Genomic DNA, 15529 nt, shown 5'->3' with positions numbered 1-15529 from the left:
CGGATTGAGGTTGTCATAATTCATGCATGCTTGGTGCTACAGTCAAGGTTCCCATGAAGACAAACGCCCCCACGCGCTCGTCTGCGTAAAAAGCGCTGTCGCTTTAAGAAAGAGATGCAATCCTTGTTGTAATAAGAGGGAAGAAGGATTACGGCCGCTGAGTAGCTTATTCTCGTTCTTTAAAACGACTATTTAAGAGGTAAGTAAATCATTTGACAGTCTTGCCTGTTTTGAAATATAATTCTGTCAAAACTCCATGAATGTAAGTAAGCTCGGACCGCGGCACTGTTCAGGAATCAATGCAGGTAATGTTACCGCTGCGCTTTGCTAACCCTGACTCCATCACAGCATGTGATCAGTATGGATAACACCGGCTTTTAATGCCTATTTGGTTGGACTTAACTATCTATTTAGAGAGGTTACGCCTGTTTGAATTAGCTTATGTCCGCCTATCTGAATATAAAGAAGACAATGGCTGTGTCTCAAAACCTAGCGCGCTGCCTAGCTAGAGCACTGATGGGCCTGAGAGGATGACACGCAACACGCTTATGGTTCCTAAAAATGCTATCCAGATGGGAAGCTCAATACGTTTGATAAAGTTTATTTTGGACCGGCTGCCCGACTTTGAAATATTTATATTCGATCTAAGCTAATTTTCTAAATATGCCATACAGTGCATTAGTGATACCAGGGGATAAATGGTGTTCTTAGCACTAGTCATCAGCAATAGCCTACATAAAACACTACTGTTCAATATTGTTAGCCTATTAATAATTCAGTCACAAACAAACAATTATATCCCCAGGTAATATAGTTAATATAATATAGTATAATCATGTTGCCAAGTCAAACAGTTGCAGTTAAAGGCACAATATGTAAGATTTTTGTATTAAAATATCCAAAAAACACTAGAACAATGTTATATATTTTGCTGACTTGTGTACTTATCTCAGTTATCCCAAATGTTTCCAAGAATGTTTAAATTAGGCTAATTTAACCAGGCGTAACTATCAGCTAATTTTACCGGGCGTCTGCCTTACCCTTTTTTCAAGTCTGCCTTATTTTATTTTATGGAAACCATGGAAACCAAAGACACTTTAATATATTATGTGTTTTATTAGACAGGCGAGCTACTGTTTGGATACATTCGTCGACAGAAAACAAATTATTGTTAAATAGCTCAGTTAAGGCCCTTTCACACCAAATATGATAACTAAAGACTAACTATATTAGTGTCGAGGCCAGCGGACGATATTATTGTTTATTCTAAGCGTGTGCTTGTCTGACACTTTAAATGCTTGAGCATGGATGGCTTCTGATTGGCTTTTCTAAAATGGTTCCGAAAAATTATTCATTGTTTCAATATTGTTTCTCTATATCGTTATTATTATAGCTGTGGTGTGAAATCTGCTATTCTTTAATATTGAGAAAGATTTTACCATTATCTTTATTGTTATTGTCTTTGGTGCGAACGGGCCTGTAGTCTTATTATCATCCATACATCCAAAAAGTGGAAGCGGTCATCTGCTGCATAATAAAAGCCCTGCGAAATCCAGGCGTCATCAAGTTTTGCCTTTGTTTTGAATAAACAACCTCTAGCGGCAAATTTTTAAAAAAAAAGACATTAAAAAAATTAACTAAAATGACAAAAACACACAACAAAATTACTAAAACTTTCAAATTAAAACGAAATTTGTAACTACAAATCTCTGCTAATATTACTAAAATAAATGTATATTACTTTCAGCGATTCAAATCTTTCGAATCATTCTCCAAAAATATTCATTTAGATTTTAAAGCTGTTGTTACATAAGTCGCGTGAGTGTTTTGTGCTTTATGAATAAAATGATTTATCATTCACTCAGCAGATTTGTTGAATCGAGTCATTCCAGACTGAAACCACCGTTATTATACATATTGACTTGTACCTACAAGTCTACTAAGAGAGTACAGAAACTTAAGACGTTCACCTTACAGGGTTCATGATCATCCCACTTACGTTTATAGTGTGCAATTCTCTGCATTAGTATCAAATGTTTCTAAAGACACATTGTAACAAGGTTACAAAAGCTCACTATTAACTCAGTATAACTCATCTCTGCGTATGTAAATCTGTTTTTGCAGTTTGATGTTGACTAGTCAGAAGCGGCCTTGATTTGGCTCATATGTGCCTGTCATGGCCTTGTCAAACACTGGGCCGCTGGAGGACCGTCCCTCATATCAGCCAATGTTTAGTGGACATTTTCAGATGACCTCAGGACTGGCCTAAAGCTTGGTAAGGCCACTTCTAGATATCACTTCACCATTAATTCAATGTGTAAATAAACAAGGCTGTATTTAGTTCTCTAAACTTGGGTTATGAAATATATTATATTATATATTCCTTTCCATAAATATATTCCATCTGTCCGTCTGTCTGTGAACTTTGTATGTCCTGAATCGAAGACTGAATTGTTAAAAATGTGTCATGAAATATTTTAAACATTGCTTCTATATGTGTTGTACTTATAAGGCCTGTGTGAGCGTTGGATAATTATATTATCTCACAGCATCAGAATTTCAATGGGTGTACATTTCCACCCACCCTTCCTCCTACAACAGTGTCCTATATTGGAAATCTTCATATTTGTGCGTAGAGCATCTCTATAAGGGAAGAGATGCCATGTGGCAATTCTGTCTGCTCCCCTTAGTCATGCTCTAGTTGCCAAGGGTTAGTACGTCATTGTCACACTCACCGGGTGACTTATAATGGTTTACATGGTTAGTGTGAATAAAAAAAAGTGTGAATAAATATGTTTATGTACGTCTGTGGACTGTTTTAATTCAGGGTGTTTAGGCGACTCGCATTAACATTCTCTCTGCAGCTTTCCTCTCACACACACACACACACACACACACACACACACACACACACACACTGGGAGACTGCATAATTCATCAGTAGTGAATAGGTCAACATGTCCTGATTTACTGCTCTATAAATGGATGTGTATTTCCCCAAAAGAATCAATGAAGTTTTGACACCCTTTTGTCATTCTCTTTATATATATATATATATCGCATGGCTCTCTGGAATACTTGATTCTGATTGGTCAGTCGGTCAGAATTACAGAGGCTACACAGCAAGATGCAAAGCTCGGCTCAGCAACAAAAATAGAAAGGCCAGATCTTCCTATCTATCGATCTACACAGTTGGTACATCCATCCATCCATCTGTTTTTCTGTCTGTCTCTAAAAATCCATCCGTTGTAGTGTACACTCTTAAAAATAAAGGTTCTTAAATGGTTCTTTGGCAGGGTGTATGGTTCCATGAAGAACCTTTAATGTCCACAGAACCTTTCCATTTCACAAAATGTTCTTTGTAGTGCAAAAAAGGTTCTTTAAACTATACAATGGTTAGAAAAAATGGTTCTTTACAAAACCTTTCACAAAACGGTTCTTTGGGGAACCAAAAATGGTTCTTCTAGGCCTAGGGCATCACTGTGAAAACCCATTTTGGTTCTTCCTGGAACCTTTATTTTTAAGGGTGTACATGCTCTGACCTGAGTTTGAATCTGGCTTGAGATGTTTGCTAATCTTATTGGAGTCATTTCACTAAAAATATGGACACAAATAAAATAAAGGATTTGTACAATGATGTTGATACCAATTTAAACTGTTTTTTTTTTTGGGGGGGGGGGGGGCAGTGCGATGTTGAGCGCATTCTGTTTTGTACTGCAATACTGCTTTAGGACTGTCTTGAGGTCTGCCGCACTCGTACTGCATCTCGCAGTGACTCAGCAAGAGAAAGCTAAATGCTGCTTCTGGAAAAGACACTAATATGGAAATGCCTTACCGTTAACAAGCGTTGACCTTTTTATTCATCTGACTGAGACTGGAGACATAAGAGATGTTGACTTGTTTTGAAGACAGGACAGGGCTGCAATTAAATGGATTTAAGGCACTGTGCACACTGATTCATTCATCCAAGAGGGTGGGAATAATCTTTCACACTATTTCTCTGGAGGCTGGGCAGAGGTTTTGCAACAGAAGACACAGTTTCACATGAGACTGCAACTATTTCTTCGGCCAGGAATCAGATTACACACGTTATTCTTGACTTTAGCTTTTGAAAGAGAGCTTCATGTTGCTGCTGATGGGAGGAAGAAAAATCGAACAAATATATCTTGCAGATTAGAGGAGACTCTTGACAGTTTACTGTTAAACAGGACACACCTCGAGGGAGTTCGGTTCAGTCATACACACACTCCCTGAAAGCACTGCTTTCAATGTTCAAATGGCGGCTGCCTCAGACTACCAGCGGCAACATAATGTAAAAGACGAGGTAAAAGATGAGGTTTACTTTTTTTCTCTCCAAAGCAAAAACACTGTATTTTTGTCTTGTTTTCCAGGGAATATATTGAAATGTCCTTAAAATAACAGATTTATTTGAGAATCAGAACTGTGCCGGATAATATTGTTTATGCTTAAAACAATGTAAGATGTTTTATGTTGTGTGTGCAGCCGGACGGTGGAGACATGCAGTCTGAAGAGGGTACAGAGTGGCTCATGGAGCTGCTCACCGACGTGCAGCTCCAGCAGTATTTTCTGCGTATCCGTGACGACCTCAATGTCACACGTCTTTCACACTTTGACTATGTTAAAAATGAGGACCTTGAAAAGATCGGCATGGGCCGCCCAGGTGAGTGGGGTTGCATGTGTTTTAAATGTGTGAGAGGAGTTTTGAATGTTGGAAGATTAAAGGAATTTGTTTATTCATTTATTTGGATAATATAATATAAAAAAATACGTGAGTATTATTATATTATATTGTTTAACCAAATAAAATAAATAAATAATATATTATATATTTATTATATATATTTTTCATGTCTCTCTGGCTCCGCAGGTCAGAGGCGGCTGTGGGAGGCTGTGAAAAGGAGAAGGGCCATGTGCAAACGAAAGTCATGGATGAGCAAGGTATGGTGTGGATCCTGTAATGAACAAATGGCCGAATTCCTTTTAATGGCGGCATTTTTGAAGTTTATCCGGCTTGATGAGAACAACCAAGTTTACTTACTGTAGTTAGAACAGACCCCAAAAGCCAAAAGGGGGAGCTACAGAGCCTTCCCTCCACATTCATTTCTTAGCTTTTGCCTATGCCTAATGGCTGACAACTGTAATGTGTGCTGAATTTCCTGAAATTTTAAGTATGAAAACATCACAAAAGAGTATATAAGTTTAATGTTTTACCATGGCAACTCTATTTAAGATATCAAGAATCCTTTCGCAATTTTACATCAGCTGTTTCTAGATCTTATTCTGACCAAGTTTAAAGTGATTTGGGTATACATATATATATATATATATATATATATATATATATATATATATATATATATATATATATATATATATATATATATATATATATATATATATATAATTTATACTGTATAAAGGGACAGTTATATATCATATAGGAATCATAGTTCAAAATTCTAATTCATCATTTACTCATCCTCATATTATTCCAGACCTTAAAGCTACACTGTGTAACTTTTTTAGTTTATTCTTAGCTAAAAACACTTAGTTCTTTGAAAAATATATGTGCTCATTAATGTATATTTACTTCTTTCAAGTAATAAAGTATTCTCATAAGTTTATACATAATATGCCATTGAAAATACATACGGGTGAGGGTTCGAATGCTGGTTGCCATGTTACCCCTCCATCTTGAAAGTACATTAGCCAAAGAGGGACATACCCGTAAATTCGCGCTTGCCTTTCGCGTTTTAACACTTGATGGCACCGTGTCGAATGTGAAGAGGGGGATTGCCATGTTAATCTTGGACTAAATCAGCCACCGTAGGAGTTAAAACGAAATCAAAATTGAGAGGAACAGAAACTATTATTCACTGGATGGTCATATACCTTTACACCGCTAGATGGGGGGAAATATACACTACAGTGTAGCTTTAATGACCTTCTTTCTTCTGTAAAATATTGAAGGAATTTATGTAAATATGTACATTATTTAATAATACATATTTTTTCTCATAGCTGCATTTGAGCTTCACATAGATTATTATTTATGTCTGCCAGGTTTATGAATGACATCTCTCACTGTGCGCTATTGTATCTTTTAGTCAGAGGCAGGTAGAATCACCCTCAGCCGTAGTCTCTGTGCTTGGGCCAGCAGGTGTTCACCGGGAAGCGGCCTGACTCAGATTCCCAGACCCCAGTGGTGTTCCGCAGCTCATCCCCATCATCAGCTCAACCAGATGGTCAGCCAGCTGATCTCACCTGCCTCATCAGTGACAGAGACCTCACCCTCTACGAAAAATTGGGAGACGGCACATTCGGAGTGGTGAAACGCGGAGAATGGCAAGCTCCCTCTGGAAGAGTGGTAAGAGGACATCACTAGCAAATATTAGCTATCCTTATGCAGAAGTATTATAATACATAGTGCTTCTTCCTGTGCTTTAGCTGAGTGTGGCTGTAAAGTGCCTGAAGACAGACCTGTTGGACCAGGGTGAAGGTCTAGATGACTTCATAAGGGAAGTTAACGCCATGCACTCCCTGGACCACCACAATCTCATTCGTCTATATGGTGTTGTTCTTACACACCCTATGAAGATGGTGAGGAATGAGAATTGAAGTACTAAAAATGGCATTCTGTGTCTTTAAAAACACAACTGTTCCTAAATACCTGTTCCTACCTATAAACCTAATTCCAAAAAAGATGGGACACTGTACAAATTGTGAATAAAAACAGAATGCACTGATGTTTCAAATTTTTATATTTTATTCAGAATACAACATAGATGACATATCAAATGTTTAAACTAAGAAAATTTATAATTTTAAGGGAAAATAAGTTGATTTTAAATTTCATAGGATCAACATATCTCAAAAAAGTTGGGAGAAGGCCATGTTTACCACTGTGTGGCATCCCCTCTTCTTTTTATAATAGTCTGCAAACGTCTGGTGACTGAGGAGACAAGTTGCTCAAGTTTAGGAATAGGAATGTTGTCCCATTCTTATCTAATACAGGCTTCTAGTTGCTCAACTATCTTAGGTCTTCTTTGTTGCATCTTCCTCTTTATGATGCGCCAAATGTTTTCTATGGGTGAAAGATCAGGACTGCAGGCTTGCCATTTCAGTCCCCGGATCCTTCTTCTTTGCAGCCATGATGTTGTAATTGATGCAGTATGTGGTCTGGCATTGTCATGTTGGAAAATGCAAGGTCTTCCCTGAAAGAGACGACGACTGGATGGGAGCATATGTTGTTCTAGAACTTGGATATACCTTTCAGCATTAATGGTGACTTTCCAGATGTGTAAGCTGCCCCTTGCCACACACACTCATGCAACCCCATACCATCAGAGATACAGGCTTCTGAGCTGAGCGCTGATAACAACTTGGGTTGTCCTTGTCCTCTTTAGTCTACATGACATGACGTCCCAGAACTTCACATTTTGATTCGTCTGTCCATTAATCAGGACATTCGGAGCCTTGTCCCAGAAAATGAGCCTTGGCCCAGAGAAAACACCTGCACTTCTAGATCATGTTTAGATATGGCTTCTTTTTTTACCGATAGGAAAAAAAAAACGTTTGAGCCGGCAACGGCTAATGGACGGTGGATTGTGTTCACCAACAATGTTTTCAGGAAGTATTCCTGAGCCCATGTTGTGTTTCCATTACAGTAGCATTCCTGTATGAGATGCCATGTCGTTTAAGGGCCCGGAGATCAAAGGCATCCAGTATGGTTTTCCAGCCTTGTCCCTTACACACAGAGATTGTTTCAGATTCTCTGAATCTTTGGATGATATTATGCAGTGTAGATGATGATAACTTCAAACTCTTTGAAAATTTTCTCTTTGAGATATTGTTTCACTATTTTTCGCCACAGCATTGGGGGAATTGGTGATCCTCTGCCCATCTTGACTTCTTAGAGACACTGCCACTCTAAAAGGCTCTTTTTATACACAATTATGTTGCCAATTGACCTAAGTTGCAAATTGGTCCTCCAGTTGTTCCTTTTATATACATTTAACTTTTCCAGCCCCTTATTGCTCTACCTGTCCCAAATTTTTTGGAATGTGTAGCTCTCATGAAATCCAAAATGAGCCAATATTTGGCATAACATTTCAAAATGTCTCACTTTCATCATTTGATATGCTATCTATATTCCATTGTGAATCACATATAAGTTTATGAGATTTGTAAATTATTGCATTCCTTTTTTATTCACAATTTGTACAGTGTCCCAACTTTTTTGGAATTGGGTTTGTACCTTTATGATATGGCAATCAAACCTAAACTAAATCAAACTGAACTACACTAATAGCAAGGACACTTTAAAGTGGCCAAAAGTGACAGTAAAGACTTTTACATTACAAAAAGTATGTATTTCAAATAAATGATATTATTTTGAATGTTCTATTCATCAAAGAATCCTAAAAGTAATAGCTGTCGAAAATTCAGCTTTTCCATCATTACATTTTAAAATATATTAAAATAGAACAGTTGTAATTCACAATATTACTGTTTTACTGTGTTTTTGATCAAATAAATGTAACTGTGGTGAGAATAAGATTATTTTTGTGTGAACTATCCTTTTTCCCATCTTGCTTGTGTTTCAGGTGACAGAACTTGCCCCATTGGGTGCTTTGTTGGACCGGCTGAGGAAGCGTCAGGGTCATATATTGATATCAGTGCTGTGCCACTATGCCGTTCAGATTGCCTGTGGCATGGCGTACCTGGAGTCCCGACGTTTCATCCACAGAGACTTGGCTGCACGCAACATCCTTTTAGCCTCCAACGACCTCATCAAGATCGGTGACTTTGGTCTAATGAGGGCCTTGCCTAAAAACGATGATCATTACGTGATGCAGGAGCATCACAAAGTCCCTTTTGCCTGGTGAGAAGAGGTTTAGACCACCATCTATTTTTTTATTAATTCCCCCAGCCCATGTTGACATGCTCTGTGCTTTACAGGTGTGCTCCAGAGAGCTTGAAGACCCGTACCTTCTCCCATGCCAGTGATACCTGGATGTTCGGTGTAACATTGTGGGAAATGTTCACTCACGGACAGGAACCTTGGGTTGGACTCAATGGTAGCCAGGTATACACACATACCTGACCCTAAACACCTAAACCCAAAGTACAGCTGGTGTGACATCTCCGTGTCCTTTTTCATAGATTCTCCATAAGATTGATAGGGAGGGAGAGAGGCTTATCAAACCAGAGGACTGTCCGCAGGACATTTATAATGTCATGCTGCAATCCTGGTCGCCTAAACCCGAGGACAGGCCGACATTTGTGTCCCTCAGGGACTTCCTTGTGGAGGTAAGGTCTCAGATAGTACCTGGAAAAGGTGATTATACTGGTTAGAATGTCCTTGTATTAAAGTATTTGTATTGTATTGCACATACACCAGAATGTCATTACAATTATTGAATGTTTTAATTAATAAAGTCTTTCTAATTCACTTATAGACAATGCCCACTGACATGAGGGCACTGCAGGACTTTGATGAACCAGACAAACTTAAAATTCATGCCAATGACATCATCACTATCATTGAGGGCAGGTGAGGACATATTTTAGAGGTTTTTTTTTGGCTCAGCCAGGTGTGTGGAACCACTGTATATGTGTCTATTTACACTTGTTCTTTTAGTCTGTTTTACAGCCTATTTTCTGTCCTACAGAGCAGAGAACTACTGGTGGAGAGGTCAGAACAGACAGACCCTGAAGGTGGGACAGTTTCCTAGGAATGTGGTGACCTCCGTGGCTGGTCTGTCTGCTCATGACATCAGCCGACCTCTCAAACACAGTTTCATCCACACAGGACATGGAGACACAGACCCACACAGAAGTTGGGGCGCCCCTGACAAGATTGATGAGTAATAGTCCATGACTATGCACAATTTGTCTTTTGACAGCTGTATTTTTTTTTAATCTCTCAGGGAACAGACCACTTTACTTGTGTTCACCACTAGAGAGCAGCAATATATTATTTTAAACCAGTAATTCTCAAACTTTTTGACTCAAAAGCCCATCGTTGTCCTGAGTTGCTTGCTCTCAAACTTTTTTACCGGAAACTTTGAGTATTAATTAACCATAATTCATTTTATGATTTTAAATACTTCAAGAACTGTATGATACAGTGCAGTGTATTGAGCTATTTCGTCCACTGTAGTATGATCTTCAATACTAATAAAAATAACTTTTATTGAGGGCAACAAATTAAATTATTTTATTGATTTTATTTTTTATTGTATTCATTTGTATTATATTTGTATATAAAAATGTCAGTTTATATCTTGATTTTATGTGTTTTTAGCATTTACAATTTTATTATTTTAATATATTCATAATAATTTGTTGATTTAAAAATTGTTTAGTCACATCTGCCCACTTGTCGAGAACCGCAGGGATGGATTTAGTTATTCACCTCATGTGCTTTGTGTTCAGTCTGTACCTTGGTAACCCAATGGATCCTCCAGATGTTCTTGGGATGGATTCAAATGCGGCCAAGCCTACTAAACTTCCAAACCGGGCTAAAAGTAAGTAAATTCTTGATCTTGTTAAGCTTTTCTGTTCTGCTCTTCTTCAAATTCACCTCTTCTTTCTTTTGCTTGATTTTCTTGGTCTTCTTTTATTTCTGATCTTTTCTACTTCAACTGTTGTGTCAGAACAACCTCCCCCTAGACCTCCTAAACCAGCAGTTCTTCTTAAAAGTAAGAACCATTTCTCTTCTTATACAAAACCACTGAATATCAGAAATAATTTTCCTAAAGTTTTACCCGATGACTTGTTCCCAGAACCATTTTACGACTCTGTGCTTGACAATGATGATGATGATCTAATAGTGACTGGTGTGAAGAAGCTCTCGCTTAAGACCCCCACGTACTTACGCCTCCGGCCTTGGGAAAGCACTAGTACGAGTGACCGCCTTAGTGAAGTCTCACTCATTGACTTTGGAGATGATAGTTTCAGCTCTACATCACCCTCTCCCCTTACCGAGACTCCCAACCCCAGCACAGCAAAACCATCTGCATCCTATGCCGCATCTATCTTGGATATGGCGCCACCGCAGAGCCCCAATCGTGCCCTGCCCAACCCCATGCACCCTACTCCAGTGGTAGATTGGGACATGCAGCCCCTGCCTCCTCTTCCGGCGTACGATGAGGTTGCCATGGAGTGTGCTGAGCAGGAAGACATAGAAGTGAGCACCATAAATGCATCTGCAGTGCAGGAAGACATTGTATCTGAACGGACACAATCAGAGGATGACATTAAAGTTGATGGTAAATGCAACATTGAGGACAACTTATTTCTACCATCCAAGCATGTCGAGGAATCCCACTCGTTTTCACAATCAGCTGATATCTTCAAGGAGCTACAAAGGGAGGTGATGGTAAAGCTTCGGGTCCCTCCGACCGGATGTTCGCTCCCTTCTTCACCCCTCCCGACTCCTTCGGCTCTCGCCCCACACCGCCAGATCATCCTGCCCTCTTCCTATGAGGACAAGCCTCAAGTCCCTCCAAGAATCCCTATCCCACCCATGCGGCCCTCTAAGCGGGCAGGAATATATGGCAGCAGACTGTCGGTTTCCCTAGGAGACCAAGAAGACGAGGGCTTCAGGCCTCAGATACCCCCAAGGGATCACGCTCTATCTCAGCCCAACTCTCGGGCGCCGAGCCCCATGGTGCCACAAGGTGGCTCCCCTCAACAGAGATCCAGCCTCTGTTGCGTTGGATCATTGGGCTCCTGCTTATCCCCATCATCATATTCCTCTGCACCATCCTGCTCCTCCACCACATCATTTACGTCAACCGCCACCACAGCAAGTTCTCAGTATGGATCTACTGAAGTGGGCCAGACTCCGGCTAAGAGTCCCTGCATCCTGCCTATTGTGTATGGTGGCGTGAAGGCCAGCAACACTCATTACTACTTGCTACCTGAGAAACCGGCATACCTGGACAAGTACGAGAGGTTCTTGAAGGACTCAGAGGGAAACAATGAGAAGAGAACCACAAATATGGCCACTGTGAGGCCCATGGTTCAAGAGCAAGTCAACAAGCCCAGTTCTTCCCCCGGCCACACCCGTAGCAGTGCTACTTCCAACAGTCTGGCCTGGTCGAGCAGCACCCAAGCAAGTGCTTACAATCGTGTCATGCTACAACAAGTAAGCAGTTTTTATCAGATACTCTCACCATTGGCTACTCAATGATGTCACGGTATTCTAAGATGGCTTATTGGTTGTTTCTGTAGGTGCAGGAGGCGGTACATGGAGTGACTGTAGAGGAGTGTCAAACGGCCCTTCAGACACACAGCTGGAACCCTCAGGAGGCCGTGAAATATCTGAAGGTATCTGTGTGCTTCATTTCAGACACAAAAGAGAGAGGTGCTCATAGATGATGAAAGATCTTTGAAGCATTTAAACATAGATGCCTGTTTCCTGATGTAGGTGGAGCAGTTGTTCCGACTGGGTTTGAAGGCTCGGCCTGAATGCGTGGAAGCTCTGGAGAGATGTGGCTGGAATCTGGAGCAGGCCAGCACTCAAATGCTGGACTCCTACAGTCCATCTAGACATAGGTAGGATAACTATAGCTATGTTTCCACTGCAGGAACTTTTCCCAGGAACTAGGGACTTTTGGGGTGGCCACAGGGAGCAGTCTAAATGATGTTCCGGTTAAAAATGTCCCCCTCATAAAGTCCCTGGTTGCAAGGTAGTACTTTTTCAGAGTTCATGAACTTTCAGGGGTGGGACTTGGGCGGTGAACGAGCTGATTGGTTGAGTTCACACAGCATTTTATTAGGAGTTTAAAAAAACTTTAGGCCGTGAAGACAGCAACATGCCTGGGGGGGAAAAGTTCCATCCCCAGCTCCTCCTCTTCTCAGTCAGGATTTGGCATTCTGATTTCCCCTGAATCAGACTACATTCCAAAATGATGTTGTACATTTTAATATTGACATTAATGATATGTGCAATACAGTGTTGGTTCTGTTCTGTTACCCTGAGGCGGGTTTTTTGGTGCTCTCCTTGCTCTCATCCATGCTAGGCTGCATAGGTGCGCAGGGGAACAGACCGCCAATCCAAACTATACACTAGTTGTCAATCATCTTTGACGATAATGGCCCCTGACAGAAATGTTTATTAAATGTATAGTTAATGAAATGATGAAAATTCTGCAATCATGAACTCATTTTAAACCGGTATAAATTTCTTTCTTCTGTAAAACCTAAGAGAGAATTTAAAAAATGTTTTCCCCATACATTTAAGCCCATAAAATGAAAATCATTGGGGTCCAGTGATTGTTTTGGACCCCATTGACATTCATTATATGGAGAAAAAAACGTTCATTCTTCAAATGTCTTCTTTTGTGTTACACAGAACAACATTCAGCATATCTCTCTGATTTGTGTCAGGTTCTAATGGCAGGAAAATGAAGAACAGCTGATCTCCGTTCCAGCAAAGCCAATGAAAATCAAGTTTCATTCACTCTTTGACTGTGGACCAGTTATACAATAGATATATGCTAATAGATTATGCAGGTCATTTAAATATTCATTGCTTAACTGCTTGAAATGCAAGAGAAATGCAAAATTCACTTACTTGAAGTAAAACAGTGCAATGTGAACAGTTACAAGTGAACCATGTACATCAGATTGTGTTTTGTATATTTTGCTTGAATTTTAAAATATAGAAAATTTGTTTTTCACTGCATCAAATGTGACTTTACACTACAGCATTTAGCCTGTGAAATGTTTGTAGTTTATTTATTCGGATTTTTTAATGCATTTTTATTCACTGAAAAGATTATATAAATCTTAGCCCAGCTCAATGTTCGTTGAGTAATGTGAGTTGTAATGGTTGCTACGTCCCTTATTTTATGTAAATTAAAATGTAATTAAAGAGACATTGCAGGGTATATCGGTCCGACACTATAAGCTTTTAAATGCATGTATAGACCATTAAGGTTCAGTCGTATTTACTGTTCTGCAAATTTTTGCGTACAAAGTCTGTTATTTCAATAGGAATCCATGTGATTAGGAATTTTGTGTGAGGGTGAAAGATTTCCTCATACCGATTCCACAAAGGATTCAATGACCAACAGAGAGCTGCTTGGTTTGAAAGTGGCTTCTTTGTAAGCTGTGGACTTTTTTCCTGTGAAATTTCATGATAATGTGACCGCACCCTTTTTGCATTCGGTATTAAGCACATACATCGGTTAACTCTCAGTCATGACGCTGTATGCGGCACATAAGCCTTGTTGCAAATTTCAGCTTATCATTCATTTGCATTCGTTTTATTCTATTGTGTGATGGTAAAATTAGTCATCGTCTGAGACTACAGCCTCAGATCACACAGATCTTTTAGTTTTTTGTTTTCATGCCATATTTTATTGTGGTTTAATATTTTATGCATAACCCACCATTAAAACAAACAAACTGTGGTGGAACTGAGGATGAGACTTCATTCCTCGTGTCGAAAATCTGGCTAGACAAGACAATTTTTTTAGAATAAACCCATTTTTCTTGTGCCATGATGACTGCAAACAATACACTTGTATACTATTAATGCACCTACTGTATTATTAATTCATCCACTTTTTGTTGATTTTCATCACAGGACCACTAACGACAGGTTTTATTTCTCATTTGCTGTGTTAGCTAATATGAGAATATCATCTTTTTCATTTACTTTTAAGTGGAACTCTGCTTTAAACTCCATTACGCATTTTGCGATTTGGCTCAGGTTCATATATTACAGAGCACTTAGTCTCTGTGTGAAGATTATGTGAAGTTTGTATTAATAACAGCTTTTTTATGTGCATTTTTCCTTTTGTCAGAACATGTCATCTGTACATCATATACTCTGCATCAATCACACACAGATGTCTTACTAAGCAAATTGAGGCGTTTGCTCTGAGCTTGTGTGCTCTGTAATTTTCATCTGCCTCTTGTCCAGATGCTCGGTATTCTAGTTATGTTTTAACTTAACTGGTTTTGTGTTCATGTCTTTGCAATTGTTGCTCAGTTTTTGGAATTTAGCCTGTGTCAGTGATCACCTCATGTAGGTTGCCTCCCACTTTTTCTGAAGTGGATGGCAGATTTCTGGGCTTACTGTAAAAGCTTTATAAATGTGTATGGTATAATTATCTATCTGTATTTTTGTAATGAAGTATATATTTAAAACTGCTGTGAATGAGGTTTCATTATTTTATCAGCACAGATTATACAGAACATAAGATTCTTACATTTTATGGACTCATTGAGTCAAGAGGCAGAGCTGCACCATGGGGCCCACTGACCCTGGAAGAGGAGCTGCACCATGGGGCCCACTGACCCTGGATGTGGAGCTGCACCATGGGGCCCACTGACCCTGGGTTTGGAGCTGCACAATGGATTTCCATATGAGCCATGAGAAGCCTTACAGACCATCTACAGAATGTCAAATTGTACAGGCAATGGTGCTGTCTAAAGAATATAAATATCTTTCTAGAATACAATGAAATTTATTAAATATTACAAA

General features: G+C 39.4%; 1 protein-coding gene across 5 annotated transcripts; it reads left to right on the top strand.

Moving 5' to 3' along the window:
* Window positions 1-72: 72 nt before the first annotated feature.
* tnk2a (tyrosine kinase, non-receptor, 2a) lies at window positions 73-15196 on the top strand. Of its 5 annotated transcripts, XM_067434957.1 has the most exons (17): window positions 73-199; window positions 2125-2275; window positions 4504-4682; window positions 4881-4959; window positions 6161-6388; window positions 6469-6621; window positions 8628-8905; window positions 8983-9109; window positions 9187-9333; window positions 9483-9577; window positions 9696-9890; window positions 10462-10553; window positions 10683-10727; window positions 10812-12178; window positions 12265-12360; window positions 12461-12588; window positions 13423-15196. In XM_067434957.1, the coding sequence occupies exons 3-17, from the start codon at window positions 4519-4521 to the stop codon at window positions 13427-13429; spliced, it is 3201 nt and encodes a 1066-aa protein (XP_067291058.1). In that variant the 5' UTR covers window positions 73-199; window positions 2125-2275; window positions 4504-4518; the 3' UTR covers window positions 13430-15196. The 5 variants fall into 5 exon arrangements, with proteins under 5 accessions (XP_067291058.1, XP_067291056.1, XP_067291057.1 ...); XM_067434955.1 differs by lacking the exons at window positions 73-199; window positions 2125-2275 and adding an exon at window positions 3761-4324 and having other exon boundaries at window positions 6182-6388; XM_067434956.1 differs by lacking the exons at window positions 73-199; window positions 2125-2275 and adding an exon at window positions 3762-4324 and having other exon boundaries at window positions 4504-4681; window positions 4889-4959; window positions 6182-6388.
* The last annotated feature ends 333 nt before the right edge of the window (window positions 15197-15529 follow it).

Source organism: Pseudorasbora parva, chromosome 24 (assembly GCF_024679245.1).
Source record: "Pseudorasbora parva isolate DD20220531a chromosome 24, ASM2467924v1, whole genome shotgun sequence".
In the NCBI taxonomy this organism is placed as follows: domain Eukaryota; kingdom Metazoa; phylum Chordata; class Actinopteri; order Cypriniformes; family Gobionidae; genus Pseudorasbora; species Pseudorasbora parva.
The sequence above is the reverse complement of the archived record's forward strand: the minus strand, read 5'-3'. Positions and strand labels throughout refer to the sequence as shown.